The sequence below is a fragment of the Mixophyes fleayi genome, chromosome 10 (assembly GCF_038048845.1).
Source record: "Mixophyes fleayi isolate aMixFle1 chromosome 10, aMixFle1.hap1, whole genome shotgun sequence".
NCBI classification, from domain to species: domain Eukaryota; kingdom Metazoa; phylum Chordata; class Amphibia; order Anura; family Limnodynastidae; genus Mixophyes; species Mixophyes fleayi.
Genome location: NC_134411.1, coordinates 33,737,844 through 33,762,789, shown reverse-complemented (window position 1 = coordinate 33,762,789; position 24,946 = coordinate 33,737,844). Strand labels below are relative to the sequence as shown.

Below are 24,946 nucleotides of genomic sequence, written 5' to 3'. Positions count from 1 at the left end.
AGCTGCAGGGCTAGTCTAAGTGTCGCTTACTAGTGATGACGGCTGTGTATGCATGCTAGAACATGTGTTTGGAATCAGGACCAGCTGTAAAAAAAAGTATTTTATGTACAGTAGACATTAATATCAATCTAATAAATGTATTTCATAGGGGAAAAATTAAAATAAAATATTTTTACAATTTTGTCATTAATGCCTAGATTATTACCAGGTGACATTAATTCAGTAATTTTATTTTACTGCACATTCGTTTACGAATTTATATTCCACATAGGCATCGTGCAGTGTGTGGTGTAGTAGAGCAGAGCAGACCTAGACCCGTATTAATCTGTGCATGTATCTGTAGACCTGTTCCTTGTATGCACAGACCTGAATTACGTGTGTTCTGAAACAAACGTACGTAGCACTCAGTATACGTGTCTTGATGAATCAGGTCCATTATGTTTTAAAATGTTGGGAGCTACGCATATTCCCCTCCTATTTATTTAATCTTTAAGACCAGTTTCATCCTTCAGTGCTATCTCCTTCCTACCATTCATTACAGTACAGAAGCAGCTATAATGTAGAGCTGAGATTCTAAGGGATGAATTCCCACTGCAGTGTTCATCATCATCATCATTTATTTATATAGCGCCAACATATTCCGTAGCGCTTTACAATTGGGGACAAACATAATAAACTAATAAACAAACTGGGTAAAACAGACAAAGAGGTGAGAAGGCCCTGCTCGCAAGCTTACAATCTATGGGACAATGGGAGATTGACACATGAGGTTAAGTATACATTTTGCATATTGGCCCAGCCAGACTGCAAAGGTAAAAGTGACTCATAAGCTAAATGATCCTGTCACACAACAATGTTGGTTAGGGGGTAGTTGTCTTGTGTGAAATTGTGTAACAGGCGTTAACATGCTAAAGGTAGTGAGGTTAAGAGGGTGGTTGAGGAATATTATAAGCTTGTCTGAATAGGTAGGTTTTCAGAGAACGCTTGAAAGTTTGTAGACCAGAGGAGAGTCTTATTGTGCGAGGGAGAGAATTCCATAGAGTGGGTGCAGCCCGAAAAAAGTCCTGTAACCGGGAATGGGAGGATGTAATGAGGGTGGATGAGAGACGCAGATCTTGTGTAGAACGGAGTTGCCGAGTTGGGAGATATTTTGAGACAAGAGAGGAGATGTATGTTGGTGCAGCATTGTTGATGGCCTTGTAGGTTAGTAAAAGTATTTTATATTGGATTCGGTAGAAGACAGGCAGCCAGTGTAGAGACATACAGAGTGATTCAACAGAGGAATAACGATTTGCAAGGAAAATCAGTCTTGCCGCAGCGTGCAAAATAGATTGTAGGGGTTTCAGTCTGTTTTGGGAAGACCAGTAAGGAGGGAATTGCAATAGTCAATGCGGGAGATGATAAGTGCATGAATTAAGGATTTAGCAGTGTCTTGCGTGAGATATGTGCAAATTCTGGAAATGTTCTTTAGATGTATGTAGCATGATTTAGATATAGAGTCAATGTGGGGAACAAAAGATAGGTGTGAATCAAGGATTACACCTAGGCAGTGAGCTTGTGGGTGGGATTTATGGTCATGTTATCAACAGAGATAGAAATGTCAGGTATGCTCTTGTTGGTGGGTGGGAATATTATTAACTCTGTTTTAGAAAGATTAAGTTTGAATTGGCGAGAGGACATCCAAGATGATATGGCAGAAAGACAGTCAGTTACATGGGACAACACAGATGTCGAGAGATCAGGAGAGGATAGATAGATTTGGGTATCATCCGCATAGAGATGATACTGAAAGCCAAAGGAACTTATTAGATTTCCAAGAGAAGCGGTATAGATAGAGAACAGCAGAGGACCTTGCACTGAGCCTTGTGGTACTCCAACTGATAGGGAAAGCGGAGCAGAGGTGGCTCCAGAGAAATTAACAGTGAAAGAGCGATTAGAGAGGTAGGATGAGAACCAGGATAGAACAGTGTCTTGAAGACCTAGGGATTGCAACGTTTGTATGAGAAGAGAGTGGTCAACGGTGTCAAATGCAGCCGAGAGATCCAGGAGAATTAGGAGAGAGTAATGGCGTTCAGTTTTAGCAGTGATCAGATCATTGACAACCGTGGTCAACGCAGTCTCTGTGGAGTGTTGAGAACGAAAGCCAGACTGAAGAGGATCCAACAGGTTGTTTGCGGAAAGAAAGCGTGTGAGGCGAGTGTAGGCAAGTCTCTCTAGAAGCTTGGAGGGGCAAGGGAGCTGAGAGATGGGACGGTAATTTGAGAGAGAGTTTGGGTCGGAGTTTTGTTTTTTTAGAATAGGAGTAATCACTGCATGCTTGTATAGTGATGCCAGTAGAGAGCGAGAGGTTACAGATTTGAGTTAGAGGTGAAATGAGCACAGGTGACAGGGATCTACCAATTTGCAAGGGAATAGGATCAAGAGGACAGGAGGTAGAGTAGGAAGATAAGAAGAGAGTAGAAATCTCCTCTTCATTTGTGGGGTCAAATGAAGAGAGTGTGTCAGAGGGTAGTGGGAAGGAATTGAGCCGATTGCTTGTCAAGGAAGAGGATACCATTTCTAGTCTGATCTTATCAATCTTGTCCTTGAAGTAGGAAGCAAGATCCTGAGCACTGATAGTAGATGGAGGGTTCGGGGTGGGAGGATTGAGAAGATGTTTAAATGTATTGAAAAGGCGTTTGGGGTTAGAAGCCTGAGCATAGATAAGAGATTGGAAGTATGTTTGTTTTCCAGTGTCCAGAGCATTTCGATAGGAGTGGTAGACAGAATTATATGTGAAGGAGTCATTAGAGGTGCGAGATTTACGCCAGTGACGTTCTGCTTTACGGGACAGTTGTTGAAGATTTCGTGTTGCTTTAGTGTGCCACGGTTGACATCGAAGGCGACGTGTAGTATGTAGTGTCGCTGGAGCAACTTGATCAAGGGCCGCCGTTGCTAAGGTCAGGTGAAAATGAGGTACTGCCATCTCAGGGGATGAGAAAGTAGAGATAGGGGAGAGAAGGTGTTGGAGAGAGGTGGAAAATTGTTGAAGATTAATAGAATTCAGATTTCTGCGGGTTTGAGGAGGCTTGGTAGAGTTAGACAGTAGAGAGGTGTAGACAGTGTTGCATGTTAAGCCTCAATTAAAGAGAGAAGGTTGTCCACAAATCCTTTAAAGAAATAAGGAAAACCTAAAGTTTATAATGTGGTTAGAGCAAATTGTGCAGAGGACAATGCTTCAACCTGACTTTTTTTTACCATTGCATTCTATTTTTACTTTGCTATGTTATGAAAGGGGGACGACGATAAAGGGAAGAAGAAAGACGGTGGAACCGATGAAGAGAGGACAAAGGAAGACGAAGGTACCCATACCGGTAACAAAAAGTATGAGTTTGCCATATATGACAAGTGAGACTGAGTTTTGTGATTTATGCAATTAATTTCATGAAATGAAACATCCAAAGGAAAAACAATCTTCCTGTGTTCTCTAGTTCAATAAGCATTTCCTGCCCTGATTCGCATAATATCTCCAGAATGAGCGATTCTCTCATCCCATTACTAACTATGGAGCAAATTAATTGTCTGGAGTTCATGATAGGCGATAAAACTATGGCAATGGGAGATTGAAGGAGATAAAGCATTCAGTTATGTAGAAGAGCATATAGGAAACAATGCATTACAAAATGAGTGATCTCGGTCATTGGATTAATATTTTGAGATTGTGCGAGAAAAAAATAAAAATCGCCCATATATCCTAGCACTGATGTCTACAACATTATATGAGAGTTAGAGGGATCGGCAGATGCAGGGTGACTGTAGTTATATGCGGAACAGATTTGTGAGCATATCCCATAATGATCTGTTACAATCAGATCATCCTCGGCTATCAGACTTGTTCTGTGGCCCCTACACATTGATATCAAGGCAGTTTGTCCAAATGGCTATACTTCAGTATGTCTGTACAGCTTAACTTCAAAATTAAATTGATTTCTTCTTTATGTGTCAAATACATGATTTGGGTAATTCTGTAACACAGTCTAGCTTTGTCTAGTTAGAATTATCACCACACATATCTTCAGGAATAATCTACAATCATTATTCTAAGCATGACTTTGTAAAACACAGATTAGCTCATTCCTGATTACTCTGTTTTCTTCTTAGGAAATTATAGCTGTAAAATATTTTTTGTCGACAGGTAAATCAAAAGGAGAAAAGAAAAAGGTAATAATATTGACATGGTTAACGACATGACATCATAATGGAACTCTTAGTTCAGTGCAATTAAAAAGATAATTCTAGACACTTTTAGCTGGCTCCTCCCTGCAAGAAATGTGGAGTTTCCATGCCACAGACCACTGCAGATCAGGAGAACTTCCACATCCGCCTCCTATTGGTGCTCTAACGATTCCAGGTTTTGGGTTAACAACCAGTTAATGTTTAACCTCAGAGCCACAGTTCTATCTCATTAGATTCTGTGTTGGCATCCATCACAGTATGCTTTCCACCTCCTCTTCTTGTAGTCAACGAGGAGAGAAGGGGCTTAGGTGACACCAGCGGTGGTGGGTCCTCACATACTGCTGAAATTCTCCTTATGCTTGTGGGACTAACATGTTCCAGGGTTGGAGAGCAGAACCAACCCCTAGAATCAGAAGGTATGCTAACATTGGGCCTGATTCATCAAGGGACATAAATAGAGACTTTGTACGTATTATCCGCAAAATCACTCCTCGCATGGCCAATACCGGCTCATACACCATAGGACGCAGTCACCTTTAATTTGCGTTAGAGCACAAAGGACACGTACTACAGACTACGATTTCAGAGAGAGAACGGGGTAAGAAAGGGGATTTTGGCCATAGTCAATGTACAGTAAGGGCATGCCAATAACGAGCGCACACAGCAGTGTCCAATCCAAGCTATGAGCATAATAAAAGTACTTGTTTTTTAGCTGTATCTCCTGCTCCAGCTGCAGGGCTAGTCTAAGTGTCGCTTACTAGTGATGACGGTTGTGTATGCATGCTAAAACATGTGTTTGGAATCAGGACCAGCTGTAAAAAAAAGTATTTTATGTACAGTAGACATTAATATCAATCTAATAAATGTATTTCATAGGGGAAAAATTAAAACAAAATATTTTTACAATTTTGTCATTAATGCCTATATTATTACCAGGTGACATTAATTCAGTAATTTTATTTTACTGCACATTCGTTTACAAATTTATATTCCACATAGGCATCGTGCAGTGTGTGGTGTAGTAGAGCAGAGCAGACCTAGACCCATATTAATCTGTGCATGTATCTGTAGACCTGTTCCTTGTATGCAGAGACCTGAATTACGTGCGTTCTGAAACAAACGTACATAGCACTCAGTATACGTGTCTTGATGAATCAGGTCCATTATGTTTTAAAATGTTGGGAGCTACGCACATTCCCCTCCTATTTATTTAATCTTTAAGACCAGTTTCATCCTTCAGTGCTATCTCCTTCCTACCATTCATTACAGTACAGAAGCAGCTATAATGTAGAGCTGAGATTCTAAGGGATGAATTCCCACTGCAGTGTTCATCATCATCATCATTTATTTATATAGCGCCAACATATTCCGTAGCGCTTTACAATTGGGGACAAACATAATAAACTAATAAACAAACTGGGTAAAACAGACAAAGAGGTGAGAAGGCCCTGCTCGCAAGCTTACAATCTATGGGACAATGGGAGATTGACACATGAGGTTAAGTATACATTTTGCATATTGGCCCAGCCAGACTGCAAAGGTAAAAGTGACTCATAAGCTAAATGATCCTGTCACACAACAATGTTGGTTAGGGGGTAGTTGTCTTGTGTGAAATTGTGTAACAGGCGTTAACATGCTAAAGGTAGTGAGGTTAAGAGGGTGGTTGAGGAATATTATAAGCTTGTTTGAATAGGTAGGTTTTCAGAGAACGCTTGAAAGTTTGTAGACCAGAGGAGAGTCTTATTGTGCGAGGGAGAGAATTCCATAGAGTGGGTGCAGCCCGAAAAAAGTCCTGTAACCGGGAATGGGAGGATGTAATGAGGGTGGATGAGAGACGCAGATCTTGTGTAGAACGGAGTTGCCGAGTTGGGAGATATTTTGAGACAAGAGAGGAGATGTATGTTGGTGCAGCATTGTTGATGGCCTTGTAGGTTAGTAAAAGTATTTTATATTGGATTCGGTAGAAGACAGGCAGCCAGTGTAGAGACATACAGAGTGATTCAACAGAGGAATAACGATTTGCAAGGAAAATCAGTCTTGCCGCAGCGTGCAAAATAGATTGTAGGGGTTTCAGTCTGTTTTGGGAAGACCAGTAAGGAGGGAATTGCAATAGTCAATGCGGGAGATGATAAGTGCATGAATTAAGGATTTAGCAGTGTCTTGCGTGAGATATGTGCAAATTCTGGAAATGTTCTTTAGATGTATGTAGCATGATTTAGATATAGAGTCAATGTGGGGAACAAAAGATAGGTGTGAATCAAGGATTACACCTAGGCAGTGAGCTTGTGGGTGGGATTTATGGTCATGTTATCAACAGAGATAGAAATGTCAGGTATGCTCTTGTTGGTGGGTGGGAATATTATTAACTCTGTTTTAGAAAGATTAAGTTTGAATTGGCGAGAGGACATCCAAGATGATATGGCAGAAAGACAGTCAGTTACATGGGACAACACAGATGTCGAGAGATCAGGAGAGGATAGATAGATTTGGGTATCATCCGCATAGAGATGATACTGAAAGCCAAAGGAACTTATTAGATTTCCAAGAGAAGCGGTATAGATAGAGAACAGCAGAGGACCTTGCACTGAGCCTTGTGGTACTCCAACTGATAGGGAAAGCGGAGCAGAGGTGGCTCCAGAGAAATTAACAGTGAAAGAGCGATTAGAGAGGTAGGATGAGAACCAGGATAGAACAGTGTCTTGAAGACCTAGGGATTGCAACGTTTGTATGAGAAGAGAGTGGTCAACGGTGTCAAATGCAGCCGAGAGATCCAGGAGAATTAGGAGAGAGTAATGGCGTTCAGTTTTAGCAGTGATCAGATCATTGACAACCGTGGTCAACGCAGTCTCTGTGGAGTGTTGAGAACGAAAGCCAGACTGAAGAGGATCCAACAGGTTGTTTGCGGAAAGAAAGCGTGTGAGGCGAGTGTAGGCAAGTCTCTCTAGAAGCTTGGAGGGGCAAGGGAGCTGAGAGATGGGACGGTAATTTGAGAGAGAGTTTGGATCGGAGTTTTGTTTTTTTAGAATAGGAGTAATCACTGCATGCTTGTATAGTGATGCCAGTAGAGAGCGAGAGGTTACAGATTTGAGTTAGAGGTGAAATGAGCACAGGTGACAGGGATCTACCAATTTGCAAGGGAATAGGATCAAGAGGACAGGAGGTAGAGTAGGAAGATAAGAAGAGAGTAGAAATCTCCTCTTCATTTGTGGGGTCAAATGAAGAGAGTGTGTCAGAGGGTAGTGGGAAGGAATTGAGCCGATTGCTTGTCAAGGAAGAGGATACCATTTCTAGTCTGATCTTATCAATCTTGTCCTTGAAGTAGGAAGCAAGATCCTGAGCACTGATAGTAGATGGAGGGTTCGGGGTGGGAGGATTGAGAAGATGTTTAAATGTATTGAAAAGGCGTTTGGGGTTAGAAGCCTGAGCATAGATAAGAGATTGGAAGTATGTTTGTTTTCCAGTGTCCAGAGCATTTCGATAGGAGTGGTAGACAGAATTATATGTGAAGAAGTCATTAGAGGTGCGAGATTTACGCCAGTGACGTTCTGCTTTACGGGACAGTTGATGAAGATTTCGTGTTGCTTTAGTGTGCCACGGTTGACATCGAAGGCGACGTGTAGTATGTAGTGTCGCTGGAGCAACTTGATCAAGGGCCGTTGCTAAGGTCAGGTGAAAATGAGGTACTGCCATCTCAGGGGATGAGAAAGTAGAGATAGGGGAGAGAAGGTGTTGGAGAGAGGTGGAAAATTGTTGAAGATTAATAGAATTCAGATTTCTGCGGGTTTGAGGAGGCTTGGTAGAGTTAGACAGTAGAGAGGTGTAGACAGTGTTGCATGTTAAGCCTCAATTAAAGAGAGAAGGTTGTCCACAAATCCTTTAAAGAAATAAGGAAAACCTAAAGTTTATAATGTGGTTAGAGCAAATTGTGCAGAGGACAATGCTTCAATCTGACTTTTTTTTACCATTGCATTCTATTTTTACTTTGCTATGTTATGAAAGGGGGACGACGATAAAGGGAAGAAGAAAGACGGTGGAACCGATGAAGAGAGGACAAAGGAAGACGAAGGTACCCATACCGGTAACAAAAAGTATGAGTTTGCCATATATGACAAGTGAGACTGAGTTTTGTGATTTATGCAATTAATTTCATGAAATGAAACATTCAAAGGAAAAACAATCTTCCTGTGTTCTCTAGTTCAATAAGCATTTCCTGCCCTGATTCGCATAATATCTCCAGAATGAGCGATTCTCTCATCCCATTACTAACTATGGAGCAAATTAATTGTCTGGAGTTCATGATAGGCGATAAAACTATGGCAATGGGAGATTGAAGGAGATAAAGCATTCAGTTATGTAGAAGAGCATATAGGAAACAATGCATTACAAAATGAGTGATCTCGGTCATTGGATTAATATTTTGAGATTGTGCGAGAAAAAAATAAAAATCGCCCATATATCCTAGCACTGATGTCTACAACATTATATGAGAGTTAGAGGGATCGGCAGACGCAGGGTGACTGTAGTTATATGCGGAACAGATTTGTGAGCATATCCCATAATGATCTGTTACAATCAGATCATCCTCGGCTATCAGACTTGTTCTGTGGCCCCTACACATTGATATCAAGGCAGTTTGTCCAAATGGCTATACTTCAGTATGTCTGTACAGCTTAACTTCAAAATTAAATTGATTTCTTCTTTATGTGTCAAATACATGATTTGGGTAATTCTGTAACACAGTCTAGCTTTGTCTAGTTAGAATTATCACCACACATATCTTCAGGAATAATCTACAATCATTATTCTAAGCATGACTTTGTAAAACACAGATTAGCTCATTCCTGATTACTCTGTTTTCTTCTTAGGAAATTATAGCTGTAAAATATTTTTTGTCGACAGGTAAATCAAAAGGAGAAAAGAAAAAGGTAATAATATTGACATGGTTAACGACATGACATCATAATGGAACTCTTAGTTCAGTGCAATTAAAAAGATAATTCTAGACACTTTTAGCTGGCTCCTCCCTGCAAGAAATGTGGAGTTTCCATGCCACAGACCACTGCAGATCAGGAGAACTTCCACATCCGCCTCCTATTGGTGCTCTAACGATTCCAGGTTTTGGGTTAACAACCAGTTAATGTTTAACCTCAGAGCCACAGTTCTATCTCATTAGATTCTGTGTTGGCATCCATCACAGTATGCTTTCCACCTCCTCTTCTTGTAGTCAACGAGGAGAGAAGGGGCTTAGGTGACACCAGCGGTGGTGGGTCCTCACATACTGCTGAAATTCTCCTTATGCTTGTGGGACTAACATGTTCCAGGGTTGGAGAGCAGAACCAAGCCCTAGAATCAGAAGGTATGCTAACATTGGGCCTGATTCATCAAGGGACATAAATAGAGACTTTGTACGTATTATCCGCAAAATCACTCCTCGCATGGCCAATACCGGCTCATACACCATAGGACGCAGTCACCTTTAATTTGCGTTAGAGCACAAAGGACACGTACTACAGACTACGATTTCAGAGAGAGAACGGGGTAAGAAAGGGGATTTTGGCCATAGTCAATGTACAGTAAGGGCATGCCAATAACGAGCGCACACAGCAGTGTCCAATCCAAGCTATGAGCATAATAAAAGTACTTGTTTTTTAGCTGTATCTCCTGCTCCAGCTGCAGGGCTAGTCTAAGTGTCGCTTACTAGTGATGACGGTTGTGTATGCATGCTAAAACATGTGTTTGGAATCAGGACCAGCTGTAAAAAAAAGTATTTTATGTACAGTAGACATTAATATCAATCTAATAAATGTATTTCATAGGGGAAAAATTAAAACAAAATATTTTTACAATTTTGTCATTAATGCCTATATTATTACCAGGTGACATTAATTCAGTAATTTTATTTTACTGCACATTCGTTTACAAATTTATATTCCACATAGGCATCGTGCAGTGTGTGGTGTAGTAGAGCAGAGCAGACCTAGACCCATATTAATCTGTGCATGTATCTGTAGACCTGTTCCTTGTATGCAGAGACCTGAATTACGTGCGTTCTGAAACAAACGTACATAGCACTCAGTATACGTGTCTTGATGAATCAGGTCCATTATGTTTTAAAATGTTGGGAGCTACGCACATTCCCCTCCTATTTATTTAATCTTTAAGACCAGTTTCATCCTTCAGTGCTATCTCCTTCCTACCATTCATTACAGTACAGAAGCAGCTATAATGTAGAGCTGAGATTCTAAGGGATGAATTCCCACTGCAGTGTTCATCATCATCATCATTTATTTATATAGCGCCAACATATTCCGTAGCGCTTTACAATTGGGGACAAACATAATAAACTAATAAACAAACTGGGTAAAACAGACAAAGAGGTGAGAAGGCCCTGCTCGCAAGCTTACAATCTATGGGACAATGGGAGATTGACACATGAGGTTAAGTATACATTTTGCATATTGGCCCAGCCAGACTGCAAAGGTAAAAGTGACTCATAAGCTAAATGATCCTGTCACACAACAATGTTGGTTAGGGGGTAGTTGTCTTGTGTGAAATTGTGTAACAGGCGTTAACATGCTAAAGGTAGTGAGGTTAAGAGGGTGGTTGAGGAATATTATAAGCTTGTCTGAATAGGTAGGTTTTCAGAGAACGCTTGAAAGTTTGTAGACCAGAGGAGAGTCTTATTGTGCGAGGGAGAGAATTCCATAGAGTGGGTGCAGCCCGAAAAAAGTCCTGTAACCGGGAATGGGAGGATGTAATGAGGGTGGATGAGAGACGCAGATCTTGTGTAGAACGGAGTTGCCGAGTTGGGAGATATTTTGAGACAATCGAGGAGATGTATGTTGGTGCAGCATTGTTGATGGCCTTGTAGGTTAGTAAAAGTATTTTATATTTTATTCGGTAGAAGACAGGCAGCCAGTGTAGAGACATACAGAGTGATTCAACAGAGGAATAACGATTTGCAAGGAAAATCAGTCTTGCCGCAGCGTGCAAAATAGATTGTAGGGGTTTCAGTCTGTTTTGGGAAGACCAGTAAGGAGGGAATTGCAATAGTCAATGCGGGAGATGATAAGTGCATGAATTAAGGATTTAGCAGTGTCTTGCGTGAGATATGTGCAAATTCTGGAAATGTTCTTTAGATGTATGTAGCATGATTTAGATATAGAGTCAATGTGGGGAACAAAGGATAGGTGTGAATCAAGGATTACACCTAGGCAGTGAGCTTGTGGGTGGGATTTATGGTCATGTTATCAACAGAGATAGAAATGTCAGGTATGCTCTTGTTGGTGGGTGGGAATATTATTAACTCTGTTTTAGAAAGATTAAGTTTGAATTGGCGAGAGGACATCCAAGATGATATGGCAGAAAGACAGTCAGTTACATGGGACAACACAGATGTCGAGAGATCAGGAGAGGATAGATAGATTTGGGTATCATCCGCATAGAGATGATACTGAAAGCCAAAGGAACTTATTAGATTTCCAAGAGAAGCGGTATAGATAGAGAACAGCAGAGGACCTTGCACTGAGCCTTGTGGTACTCCAACTGATAGGGAAAGCGGAGCAGAGGTGGCTCCAGAGAAATTAACAGTGAAAGAGCGATTAGAGAGGTAGGATGAGAACCAGGATAGAACAGTGTCTTGAAGACCTAGGGATTGCAATGTTTGTATGAGAAGAGAGTGGTCAACGGTGTCAAATGCAGCCGAGAGATCCAGGAGAATTAGGAGAGAGTAATGGCGTTCAGTTTTAGCAGTGATCAGATCATTGACAACCGTGGTCAACGCAGTCTCTGTGGAGTGTTGAGAACGAAAGCCAGACTGAAGAGGATCCAACAGGTTGTTTGAGGAAAGAAAGCGTGTGAGGCGAGTGTAGGCAAGTCTCTCTAGAAGCTTGGAGGGGCAAGGGAGCTGAGAGATGGGACGGTAATTTGAGAGAGAGTTTGGGTCGGAGTTTTGTTTTTTTAGAATAGGAGTAATCACTGCATGCTTGTATAGTGATGCCAGTAGAGAGCGAGAGGTTACAGATTTGAGTTAGAGGTGAAATGAGCACAGGTGACAGGGATCTACCAATTTGCAAGGGAATAGGATCAAGAGGACAGGAGGTAGAGTAGGAAGATAAGAAGAGAGTAGAAATCTCCTCTTCATTTGTGGGGTCAAATGAAGAGAGTGTGTCAGAGGGTAGTGGGAAGGAATTGAGCCGATTGCTTGTCAAGGAAGAGGATACCATTTCTAGTCTGATCTTATCAATCTTGTCCTTGAAGTAGGAAGCAAGATCCTGAGCACTGATAGTAGATGGAGGGTTCGGGGTGGGAGGATTGAGAAGATGTTTAAATGTATTGAAAAGGCGTTTGGGGTTAGAAGCCTGAGCATAGATAAGAGATTGGAAGTATGTTTGTTTTCCAGTGTCCAGAGCATTTCGATAGGAGTGGTAGACAGAATTATATGTGAAGAAGTCATTAGAGGTGCGAGATTTACGCCAGTGACGTTCTGCTTTACGGGACAGTTTTTAAAGATTTCGTGTTGCTTTAGTGTGCCACGGTCGACATCGAAGGCGACGTGTAGTATGTAGTGTCGCTGGAGCAACTTGATCAAGGGCCGTTGCTAAGGTCAGGTGAAAATGAGGTACTGCCATCTCAGGAGATGAGAAAGTAGAGATAGGGGAGAGAAGGTGTTGGAGAGAGGTGGAAAATTGTTGAAGATTAATAGAATTCAGATTTCTGCGGGTTTGAGGAGGCTTGGTAGAGTTAGACAGTAGAGAGGTGTAGACAGTGTTGCATGTTAAGCCTCAATTAAAGAGAGAAGGTTGTCCACAAATCCTTTAAAGAAATAAGGAAAACCTAAAGTTTATAATGTGGTTAGAGCAAATTGTGCAGAGGACAATGCTTCAACCTGACTTTTTTTTACCATTGCATTCTATTTTTACTTTGCTATGTTATGAAAGGGGGACGACGATAAAGGGAAGAAGAAAGACGGTGGAACCGATGAAGAGAGGACAAAGGAAGACGAAGGTACCCATACCGGTAACAAAAAGTATGAGTTTGCCATATATGACAAGTGAGACTGAGTTTTGTGATTTATGCAATTAATTTCATGAAATGAAACATCCAAAGGAAAAACAATCTTCCTGTGTTCTCTAGTTCAATAAGCATTTCCTGCCCTGATTCGCATAATATCTCCAGAATGAGCGATTCTCTCATCCCATTACTAACTATGGAGCAAATTAATTGTCTGGAGTTCATGATAGGCGATAAAACTATGGCAATGGGAGATTGAAGGAGATAAAGCATTCAGTTATGTAGAAGAGCATATAGGAAACAATGCATTACAAAATGAGTGATCTCGGTCATTGGATTAATATTTTGAGATTGTGCGAGAAAAAAATAAAAATCGCCCATATATCCTAGCACTGATGTCTACAACATTATATGAGAGTTAGAGGGATCGGCAGACGCAGGGTGACTGTAGTTATATGCGGAACAGATTTGTGAGCATATCCCATAATGATCTGTTACAATCAGATCATCCTCGGCTATCAGACTTGTTCTGTGGCCCCTACACATTGATATCAAGGCAGTTTGTCCAAATGGCTATACTTCAGTATGTCTGTACAGCTTAACTTCAAAATTAAATTGATTTCTTCTTTATGTGTCAAATACATGATTTGGGTAATTCTGTAACACAGTCTAGCTTTGTCTAGTTAGAATTATCACCACACATATCTTCAGGAATAATCTACAATCATTATTCTAAGCATGACTTTGTAAAACACAGATTAGCTCATTCCTGATTACTCTGTTTTCTTCTTAGGAAATTATAGCTGTAAAATATTTTTTGTCGACAGGTAAATCAAAAGGAGAAAAGAAAAAGGTAATAATATTGACATGGTTAACGACATGACATCATAATGGAACTCTTAGTTCAGTGCAATTAAAAAGATAATTCTAGACACTTTTAGCTGGCTCCTCCCTGCAAGAAATGTGGAGTTTCCATGCCACAGACCACTGCAGATCAGGAGAACTTGCACATCCGCCTCCTATTGGTGCTCTAACGATTCCAGGTTTTGGGTTAACAACCAGTTAATGTTTAACCTCAGAGCCACAGTTCTATCTCATTAGATTCTGTGTTGGCATCCATCACAGTATGCTTTCCACCTCCTCTTCTTGTAGTCAACGAGGAGAGAAGGGGCTTAGGTGACACCAGCGGTGGTGGGTCCTCACATACTGCTGAAATTCTCCTTATGCTTGTGGGACTAACATGTTCCAGGGTTGGAGAGCAGAACCAACAACTAGAATCAGAAGGTATGCTAACATTGGGCCTGATTCATCAAGGGACATAAATAGAGACTTTGTACGTATTATCCGCAAAATCACTCCTCGCATGGCCAATATCGGCTCATACACCATAGGACGCAGTCACCTTTAATTTGCGTTAGAGCACAAAGGACACGTACTACAGACTACGATTTCAGAGAGAGAACGGGGTAAGAAAGGGGATTTTGGCCATAGTCAATGTACAGTAAGGGCATGCCAATAACGAGTGCACACAGCAGTGTCCAATCCAAGCTATGAGCATATTAAAAGTACTTGTTTTTTAGCTGTATCTCCTGCTCCAGCTGCAGGGCTAGTCTAAGTGTCGCTTACTAGTGATGACGCTTCTGTATGCATGCTAAAACATGTGTTTGGAATCAGGACCAGCTGTAAAAAAAAGTATTTTATGTACAGTAGACATTAATATCAATCTAATAAATGTATTTCATAGGGGAAAAATTAAAACAAAATATTTTTACAATTTTGTCATTAATGCCTATATTATTACCAGGTGACATTAATTCAGTAATTTTATTTTACTGCACATTCGTTTACAAATTTATATTCCACATAGGCATCGTGCAGTGTGTGGTGTAGTAGAGCAGAGCAGACCTAGACCCATATTAATCTGTGCATGTATCTGTAGACCTGTTCTTTGTATGCACAGACCTGAATTACATTTGTTCTGAAACAAACGTACATAGCACTCAGTATACGTGTCTTGATGAATTAGGTCCATTATGTTTTAAAATGTTGGGAGCTGCGCACATTCCCCTTCTATTTATTTAATCTTTAAGACCAGTTTCATCCTTCAGTTCTCTCTCCTTCCTACCAGTCATTACAGTACAGAAGCAGCTATAATGTAGAGCTGAGATTCTAAGGGATAATTTCCCACTGCAGTGTTCATCATCATCATCATTTATTTATATAGCGCCAACATATTCCTTAGCGCTTTACAATTGGGGACAAACATAATAAACTAATAAACAAACTGGTTAAAACAGACAAAGAGGTGAGAAGGCCCTGCTCGCAAGCTTACAATCTATGGGACAATGGGAGATTGACACATGAGGTTAAGTATACATTTTGCATATTGGCCCAGCCAGACTGCAAAGGTAAAAGTGACTCATAAGCTAAATGATCCTGTCACACAACAATGTTGGTTAGGGGGTAGTTGTCTTGTGTGAAATTGTGTAACAGGCGGTAACAGGCAAAAGGTAGTGAGGTTAAGAGGGTGGTTGAGGAATATTATAAGCTTGTCTGAATAAGTAGATTTTCAGAGAACGCTTGAAAGTTTGTAGACCAAAGGAGAGTCTTATTGTGCAAGGGAGAGAATTTCATAGAGTGGGTGCAGCCCAAAAAAAGTCCTGTAACCGGGAATGGGAGGATGTAATGAGGGTGGATGAGAGACGCAGATCTTGAGTAGAACGGAGTTGCTGAGCTGGGAGATATTTTGAGACAAGAGAGGAGATGTATGTTGGTGCAGCCTTGTTGATGGCCTTGTAGGTTAGTAAAAGTATTTTATATTGGATTCGGTAGAAGACAGGCAGCCAGTGTAGAGACATACAGAGTGATTCAACAGAGGAATAACGATTTGCAAGGAAAATCAGTCTTGCCGCAGCGTGCAAAATAGATTGTAGGGGTTTCAGTCTGTTTTGGGAAGACCAGTAAGGAGGGAATTGCAATAGTCAATGCGGGAGATGATAAGTGCATGAATTAAGGATTTAGCAGTGTCTTGCGTGAGATATGTGCAAATTCTGAAAATGTTCTTTAGATGTATGTAGCATGATTTAGATATAGAGTCAATGTGGGGAACAAAGGATAGGTGTGAATCAAGGATTACACCTAGTCAGCGAGCTTGTGGGGTGGGATTTATGGTCATGTTATCAACAGAGATAGAAATGTCAGGTATGCTCTTGTTGGTGGGTGGGAATATTATTAACTCTGTTTTAGAAAGATTAAGTTTGAGTTGGTGAGAGGTCATCCAAGATGATATGGCAGAAAGACAGTCAGTTACACGGGACAACACAGATGTCGAGAGATCAGGAGAGGATAGATAGATTTGGGTATCATCCACATAGAGATGATACTGAAAGCCAAAGGAACTTATTAGATTTCCAAGAGAAGCGGTATAGATAGAGAACAGCAGAGGACCTAGCACTGAGCCTTGTGGTATGCCAACTGATAGGGGAAGCGGAGCATAGGTGGCTCCAGAGAAATTAACAGTGAAAGAGCGATTAGAGAGGTAGGATGAGAACCAGGATAGAACAGTGTCTTGAAGACCTAGGGATTGCAGCATTTGTATGAGAAGAGAGTGGTCAACTGTGTCAAATGCAGCCGAGAGATCCAGTAGAATTAGGAGAGAGTAATGGCGTTCAGTTTTAGCAGTGATCAGATCATTGACAACCTTGGTCAACGCAGTCTCTGTGGAGTGTTGAGAACGAAAGCCACACTAAAAAAGGATCCAACAGGTTGTTTGCGGAAAGAAAGCGTGTGAGGCGAGTGTAGGCATGTCTCTCTAGAAGCTTGGAGGGGCAAGGGAGCTGAGAGATGGGACGGTAATTTGAGAGAGAGTTTGGGTCAGAGATTTGTTTTTTTAGAATAGGAGTAATCACTGCATGCTTGTATAGTGATGGAAAGATGCCTGTAGAGAGCGAGAGGTTACAGATTTCAGTTAGAGGTGAAATGAGCACAGATGACAGGGATCTACCAATTTGCGAGGGAATAGAATCAAGAGGACAGGAGGTAGAGTAGGAAGATAAGAAGAAAGTAGAACTCTATACTTCATTTGTGGGGTCAAATGAAGAGAGGGTGTCAGAGGGTAGTGGGAAGGAATTGAGCCGATTGCTTGTCGAGGAAGAGGATACCATTTCTAGTCTGATCTTATCAATCTTGTCCTTGAAGTAGGAAGCAAGATCCTGAGCACTGATAGTAGATGGAGGGTTCGGGGTGGGAGGATTGAGAAGATGTTTAAATGTATTGAAAAGGCGTTTGGGGTTAGAAGCCTGAGCATAGATAAGAGATTGGAAGTATTTTTGTTTTGCAGTGTCCAGAGCATTTCGATAGGAGTGGTAGACAGAAGTATATGTATAGAAGTCATTAGAGGTGCGAGATTTACGCCAGTGACGTTCTGCTTTACGGGACAGTTTTTGAAGATTTCGTGTTGCTTTAGTGTGCCATGGTTGACATCGAAGTCAACGTGTAGTATGTAGTGTCGCTGGAGCAACTTGATCAAGGGCCGTTGCTAAGGTTAGGTGAAAATGAGGTACTGCCATCTCAGGGGATGAGAATGTAGAGATAGGGGAGAGAAGGTGTTGGAGAGAGGTGGAAAATTGTTGAAGATTAATAGAATTCAGATTTCTGCGGGTTTGAGGAGGCTTGGTAGAGTTAGACAGTAGAGAGGTGTAGACAGTGTTGCATGTTAAGCCTCAATTAAAGAGAGAAGGTTGTCCACAAATGAACAATTCCTTTAAAGAAATAAGGAAAACCTAAAGTTTATAATGTGGTTATAGCAAATTGTGCAGAGGACAATGCTTCAACCTGACTTTTTTTTTACCAATGCATTCTATTTTTACTTTGCTATGTTATGAAAGGGGGACGACGATAAAGGGAAGAAGAAAGACGGTGGAACCGATGAAGAGAGGACAAAGGAAGACGAAGGTACCCATACCGATAACAAAAAGTATGAGTTTGCCATATATGACAAGTGAGACTGAGTTTTGTGATTTATGCAATTAATTTCATGAAATGAAACATCCAAAGGAAAAACAATCTTCCTGTGTTCTCTAGTTCAATAAGCATTTCCTGCCCTGAATCGCATAATATCTCCAGAATGAGCGAATCGCTCATCCCATTACTAACTATGGAGCAAATTAATTGTCTGGAGTTCATGATAGGCGATAAAACTATGGCAATGTGCAATTGAAGGAGATAAAGCATTCAGTTATGTAGAAGAGCATATAGGAAATAATGCATTACAAAATGAGTGATCTCGGTCATTGGATTAATATTTTGAGATTGTGCGAGAAAATAATAAAAATCGCCCATAAATCCTAGCACTGATGTCTACTACATTATATGAGAGTTAGAGGGATCGGCAGACGCAGGGTGACTGTAGTTATATGCGGAACAGATTTGTGAGCATATCCCATAATGATCTGTTACAATCAGATCATCCTCGGCTATCAGACTTGTTCTGTGGCCCCTACACATTGATATCAAGGCAGTTTGCCCAAATGGCTATACTTCAGTATGTCTGTACAGCTTAACTTCAAAATTAAATTGATTTCTTCTTTATGTGTCAAATACATGATTTGGGTAATTCTGTAACACAGTCTAGCTTTGTCTAGTTAGAATTATCACCACACATATCTTCAGGAATAATCTACAATCATTATTCTAAGCATGACTTTGTAAAACACAGATTAGCTCATTCCTGATTACTCTGTTTTCTTCTTAGGAAATTATAGCTGTAAAATATTTTTTGTCAACAGGTAAATCAAAAGGAGAAAAGAAAAAGGTAATAATATTGACATGGTTAACGACATGACATCATAATGAAACTCTTAGTTCAGTGCAATTAAAAAGATAATTCTAGACACTTTTAGCTGGCTCCTCCCTGCAAGAAATGTGGAGTTTCCATGCCACAGACCACTGCAGATCAGGAGAACTTTCACATCCGCCTCCTATTGGTGCTCTAACGATTCCAGGTTTTGGGTTAACAACCAGTTAATGTTTAACCTCAGAGCCACAGTTCTATCTCATTAGATTCTGTGTCGGCATCCATCACAGTATGCTTTCCACCTCCTCTTCTTGTAGTCAACGAGGAGAGAAGGGGCTTAGGTGACACCAGCGGTGGTGGGTCCTCACATACTGCTGAAATTCTCCTTATGCTTGTGGGACTAACATGTTCCAGGGTTGGAGAGCAGAACCAACCCCTAGAATCAGAAGGTATGCTAACATTGGGCCTGATTCATCAAGGGACATAAATAGAGACTTTGTACGTATTATCCTCAAAATCACTCCTCGCATGGCCAATACCGGCTCATGCACCATAGGACGCAGTCACCTTTAATTTGCGTTAGAGCACAAAGGACATGTACTACAGACTACGATTTCAGAGAGAGAACGGGGTAGGAAAGGGGATTTTGGCCATAGTCAATGTACAGTAAGGGCATGCCAATAACGAGCGCACACAGCAGTGTCCAATCCAAGCTATGAGCATATTAAAAGTACTTGTTTTTTTAGCTGTATCTCCTGCTCCAGCTGCAGGGCTAGTCTAAGTGTCGCTTACTAGTGATGACGGCTGTGTATGCATGCTAGAACATGTGTTTGGAATCAGAACCAGCTGTAAAAAAAGTATTTTATGTACAGTAGACATTAATATCAATCTAATAAATGTATTTCATAGGGGAAAAATTAAAATAAAATATTTTTACAATTTTGTCATTAATGCCTATATTATTACCAGGGGACATTAATTCAGTAATTTTATTTTACTGCACATTCGTTTACAAATTTATATTCCACATAGGCATCGTGCAGTGTGTGGTGTAGTAGAGCAGAGCAGACCTAGACCCATATTAATCTGTGCATGTATCTGTAGACCTGTTCCTTGTATGCAGAGACCTGAATTACGTGTGTTCTGAAACAAACGTACATAGCACTCAGTATACGTGTCTTGATGAATCAGGTCCATTATGTTTTAAAATGTTGGGAGCTACGCACATTCCCCTCCTATTTATTTAATCTTTAAGACCAGTTTCATCCTTCAGTGCTATCTCCTTCCTACCATTCATTACAGTACAGAAGCAGCTATAATGTAGAGCTGAGATTCTAAGGGATGAATTCCCACTGGAGTGTTCATCATCATCATCATTTATTTATATAGCGCCAACATATTCCTTAGCGCTTTACAATTGGGGACAAACATAATAAACTAATAAACAAACTGGGTAAAACAGACAAAGAGGTGAGAAGGCCCTGCTCGCAAGCTTACAATCTATGGGACAATGGGAGATTGACACATGAGGTTAAGTATACATTTTGCATATTGGCCCAGCCAGACTGCAAAGGTAAAAGTGACTCATAAGCTAAATGATCCTGTCACACAACAATGTTGGTTAGGGGGTAGTTGTCTTGTGTGAAATTGTGTAACAGGCGTTAACATGCTAAAGGTAGTGAGGTTAAGAGGGTGGTTGAGGAATATTATAAGCTTGTCTGAATAGGTAGGTTTTCAGTGAACGCTTGAAAGTTTGTAGACCAGAGGAGAGTCTTATTGTGCGAGGGAGAGAATTCCATAGAGTGGGTGCAGCCCGAAAAAAGTCCTGTAACCGGGAATGGGAGGATGTAATGAGGGTGGATGAGAGACGCAGATCTTGTGTAGAACGGAGTTGCCGAGTTGGGAGATATTTTGAGACAAGAGAGGAGATGTATGTTGGTGCAGCATTGTTGATGGCCTTGTAGGTTAGTAAAAGTATTTTATATTGGATTCGGTAGAAGACAGGCAGCCAGTGTAGAGACATACAGAGTGATTCAACAGAGGAATAACGATTTGCAAGGAAAATCAGTCTTGCCGCAGTGTGCAAAATAGATTATAGGGGTTTAAGTCTGTTTTGGGAAGACCAGTAAGGAGGGAATTGCAATAGTCAATGCGGGAGATGATAAGTGCATGAATTAAGGATTTAGCAGTGTCTTGCATGAGATATGTGCAAATTCTGGAAATGTTCTTTAGATGTATGTAGCATGATTTAGATATAGAGTCAATGTGGGGAACAAAGGATAGGTGTGAATCAAGGATTACACCTAGGCAGTGAGCTTGTGGGTGGGATTTATGGTCATGTTATCAACAGAGATAGAAATGTCAGGTATGCTCTTGTTGGTGGGTGGGAATATTATTAACTCTGTTTTAGAAAGATTAAGTTTGAGATGGCGAGAGGACATCCAAGATGATATGGCAGAAAGACAGTCAGTTACACGGGACAACACAGATGTCGAGAGATCAGGAGAGGATAGATAGATTTGGGTATCATCCACATAGAGATGATACTGAAAGCCAAAGGAACTTATTAGATTTCCAAGAGAAGCGGTATAGATAGAGAACAGCAGAGGACCTAGCACTGAGCCTTGTGGTACTCCAACTGATAGGGGAAGCGGAGCAGAGGTGGCTCCAGAGAAATTAACAGTGAAAGAGCGATTAGAGAGGTAGGATGAGAACCAGGATAGAACAGTGTCTTGAAGACCTAGGGATTGCAGCATTGGTATGAGAAGAGAGTGGTCAACGGTGTCAAATGCAGCCGAGAGATCCAGGAGAATTAGGAAAGAATAATGGCGTTCAGTTTTAGCAGTGATCAGATCATTGACAACCTTGGCCAACGCAGTCTCTGTGGAGTGTTGAGAACGAAAGCCAGACTGAAGAGGATCCAACAGGTTGTTTGCGGAAAGAAAGCGTGTGAGGCGAGTGTAGGCAAGTCTCTCTAGAAGCTTGGAGGGGCAAGGGAGCTGAGAGATGGGACGGTAATTTGAGAGAGAGTTTGGGTCGGAGTTTTATTTTTTTAGAATAGGAGTAATCACTGCATGCTTGTATAGTGATGGAAAGATGCCAGTAGAGAGCGAGAGGTTACAGATTTGAGTTAGAGGTGAAATGAGCACAGGTGACAGGGATCTACCAATTTGTGAGGGAATAGGATCAAGAGGACAGGAGGTAGAGTAGGAAGATAAGAAGAGAGTAGAAATCTCCTCTTCATTTGTGGAGTCAAATGAAGAGAGGGTGTCAGAGGGTAGTGGGAAGGAATTGAGCCGATTGCTTGTCGAGGAAGAGGATACCATTTCTAGTCTGATCTTATCAATCTTGTCCTTGAAGTAGGAAGCAAGATCCTGAGCACTGATAGTAGATGGAGGGTTCGGGGTGGGAGGATTGAGAAGATGTTTAAATGTATTGAAAAGGCGTTTGGGGTTAGAAGCCTGAGCATAGATAAGAGATTGGAAGTATGTTTGTTTTGCAGTGTCCAGAGCATTTCGATAGGAGTGGTAGACAGAAGTATATGTGAAGAAGTCATTAGAGGTGCGAGATTTAAGCCAGTGACGTTCTGCTTTACGGGACAGTTTTTGAAGATTTTGTGTTGCTTTAGTGTGCCACGGTTGACATAGAAGTCGACGTGTAGTATGTAGTGTCGCTGGAGCAACTTGATCAAGGGCCGTTGCTAAGGTCAGGTGAAAATGAGGTACTGCCATCTCAGGGGATGAGAATGTAGAGATAGGGGAGAGAAGGTGTTGGAGAGAGGTGGAAAATTGTTGAAGATTAATAGAATTCAGATTTCTGCGGGTTTGAGGAGGCTTGGTAGAGTTAGACAGTAGAGAGGTGTAGACAGTGTTGCATGTTAAGCCTCAATTAAAGAGAGAAGGTTGTCCACAAATGAACAATTCCTTTAAAGAAATAAGGAAAACCTAAAGTTTATAATGTGGTTAGAACAAATTGTGCAGAGGACAATGCTTCAACCTGAATTTTTTTTACCATTGCATTCTATTTTTACTTTGCTATGTTATGAAAGGGAGACGACGATAAAGGGAAGAAGAAAGATGGTGGAACCGATGAAGAGAGGACAAAGGAAGACGAAGGTACCCATACCGGTAACAAAAAGTATGAGTTTGCCATATATGACAAGTGAGACTGAGTTTTGTGATTTATGCAATTAATTTCATGAAATAAAACATCCAAAGGAAGAACAATCTTCCTGTGTTCTCTAGTTCAATAAGCATTTCCTGCCCTGAATCGCATAATATCTCCAGAATGAGCGAATCGCTCATCCCATTACTAACTATGGAGCAAATTAATTGTCTGGAGTTCATGATAGGCGGTAAAACTATGGCAATGGGAGATTGAAGGAGATAAAGCATTCAGTTATGTAGAAGAGCATATAGGAAACAATGCATTACAAAATGAGTGATCTCGGTCATTGGATTAATATTTTGAGATTGTGCGAGAAAAAAATAAAAATCGCCCATATATCCTAGCACTGATGTCTACTACATTATATGAGAGTTAGAGGGATCGGCAGACGCAGGGTGACTGTAGTTATATGCGGAACAGATTTGTGAGTATATCCCATAATGATCTGTTACAATCAGATCATCCTCGGCTATCAGACTTGTTCTGTGGCCCCTACACATTGATGTAAAGGCAGTTTGCCCAAATGGCTATACTTCAGTATGTCTGTACAGCTTAACTTCAATATTAAATTGATTTCTTCTTTATGTGTCAAATACATGATTTGGGTAATTCTGTAATACAGTCTAGCTTTGTCTAGTTAGAATTATCACCACACATATCTTCAGGAATAATCTACAATCATTATTCTAAGCATGACTTTGTAAAACACAGATTAGCTCATTCCTGATTACTCTGTTTTCTTCTTAGGAAATTATAGCTGTAAAATATTTTTTGTCAACAGGTAAATCAAAAGGAGAAAAGAAAAAGGTAATAATATTGACATGGTTAACGACATGACATCATAATGGAACTCTTAGTTCAGTGCAATTAAAAAGATAATTCTAGACACTTTTAGCTGGCTCCTCCCTGCAAGAAATGTGGAGTTTCCATGCCACAGACCACTGCAGATCAGGAGAACTTCCACATCCGCCTCCTATTGGTGCTCTAACGATTCCAGGTTTTGGGTTAACAACCAGTTAATGTTTAACCTCAGAGCCACAGTTCTATCTCATTAGATTCTGTGTCGGCATCCATCACAGTATGCTTTCCACCTCCTCTTCTTGTAGTCAACGAGGAGAGAAGGAGATTAGGTGACACCGGCGGTGGTGGGTTCTCACATACTGCTGAAATTCTCCTTATGCTTGTGGGACTAACATGTCCCAGGGTGGGAGAGCAGGACAAAGCCCTAGAATCAGAAGGTATGCTGATATTGGGTCGGATTCATCAAGGGACATAAATAGAGACTTTGTATGTATTATCCGCAAAATCACTCTGCGCATTGCCAAAACCGGCTCATACGCCATAGGACGCAGTCACATTTAATTTGCGTTTGAGCACAAAGGACACGTACTACAGACTACGATTTCAGAGAGAGAACGGGGTAGGAAAGAGAGTTTTGGCCATAGTCAATGTACAGTAAGGGCATGACAATAGCGAGTGAACACAGCAGTGTCCAGTCCAAGCTATGAGCATATTAAAAGTACTTGTTTTTTTAGCTGTATCTCCTGCTCCAGCTGCAGGGCTAGTCTAAGTGTCGCTTACTAGTGATGACGGCTGTGTATGCATGCTAAAACGTGTGTTTGGAATCAGGACCAGCTGTAAAAAAAAGTATTTTATGTATGGTAGACATTAATATCAATCTAATAAATGTATTTCATAGGGGAAAAAATTAAAATAAAATATTTTTACAATTTTGTCATTAATGCCTACATTATTACC

General features: G+C 40.8%; 1 protein-coding gene across 1 annotated transcript in view; it reads left to right on the top strand.

Moving 5' to 3' along the window:
* The window catches only part of LOC142104165 (uncharacterized), a 72,971-nt gene that overhangs the window by 29,080 nt on the left and 18,945 nt on the right, over nucleotides 1-24,946 (top strand). Inside the window, exons 7-15 of the mRNA XM_075188681.1 lie at nucleotides 3,275-3,353; nucleotides 4,175-4,200; nucleotides 8,215-8,293; nucleotides 9,115-9,140; nucleotides 13,155-13,233; nucleotides 14,055-14,080; nucleotides 18,114-18,180; nucleotides 19,014-19,039; nucleotides 23,070-23,136. Of these exons, the coding sequence (XP_075044782.1) occupies nucleotides 3,275-3,353; nucleotides 4,175-4,200; nucleotides 8,215-8,293; nucleotides 9,115-9,140; nucleotides 13,155-13,233; nucleotides 14,055-14,080; nucleotides 18,114-18,180; nucleotides 19,014-19,039; nucleotides 23,070-23,136 (475 nt within the window). The remainder of the gene's footprint in view (nucleotides 1-3,274; nucleotides 3,354-4,174; nucleotides 4,201-8,214; nucleotides 8,294-9,114; nucleotides 9,141-13,154; nucleotides 13,234-14,054; nucleotides 14,081-18,113; nucleotides 18,181-19,013; nucleotides 19,040-23,069; nucleotides 23,137-24,946) is intronic.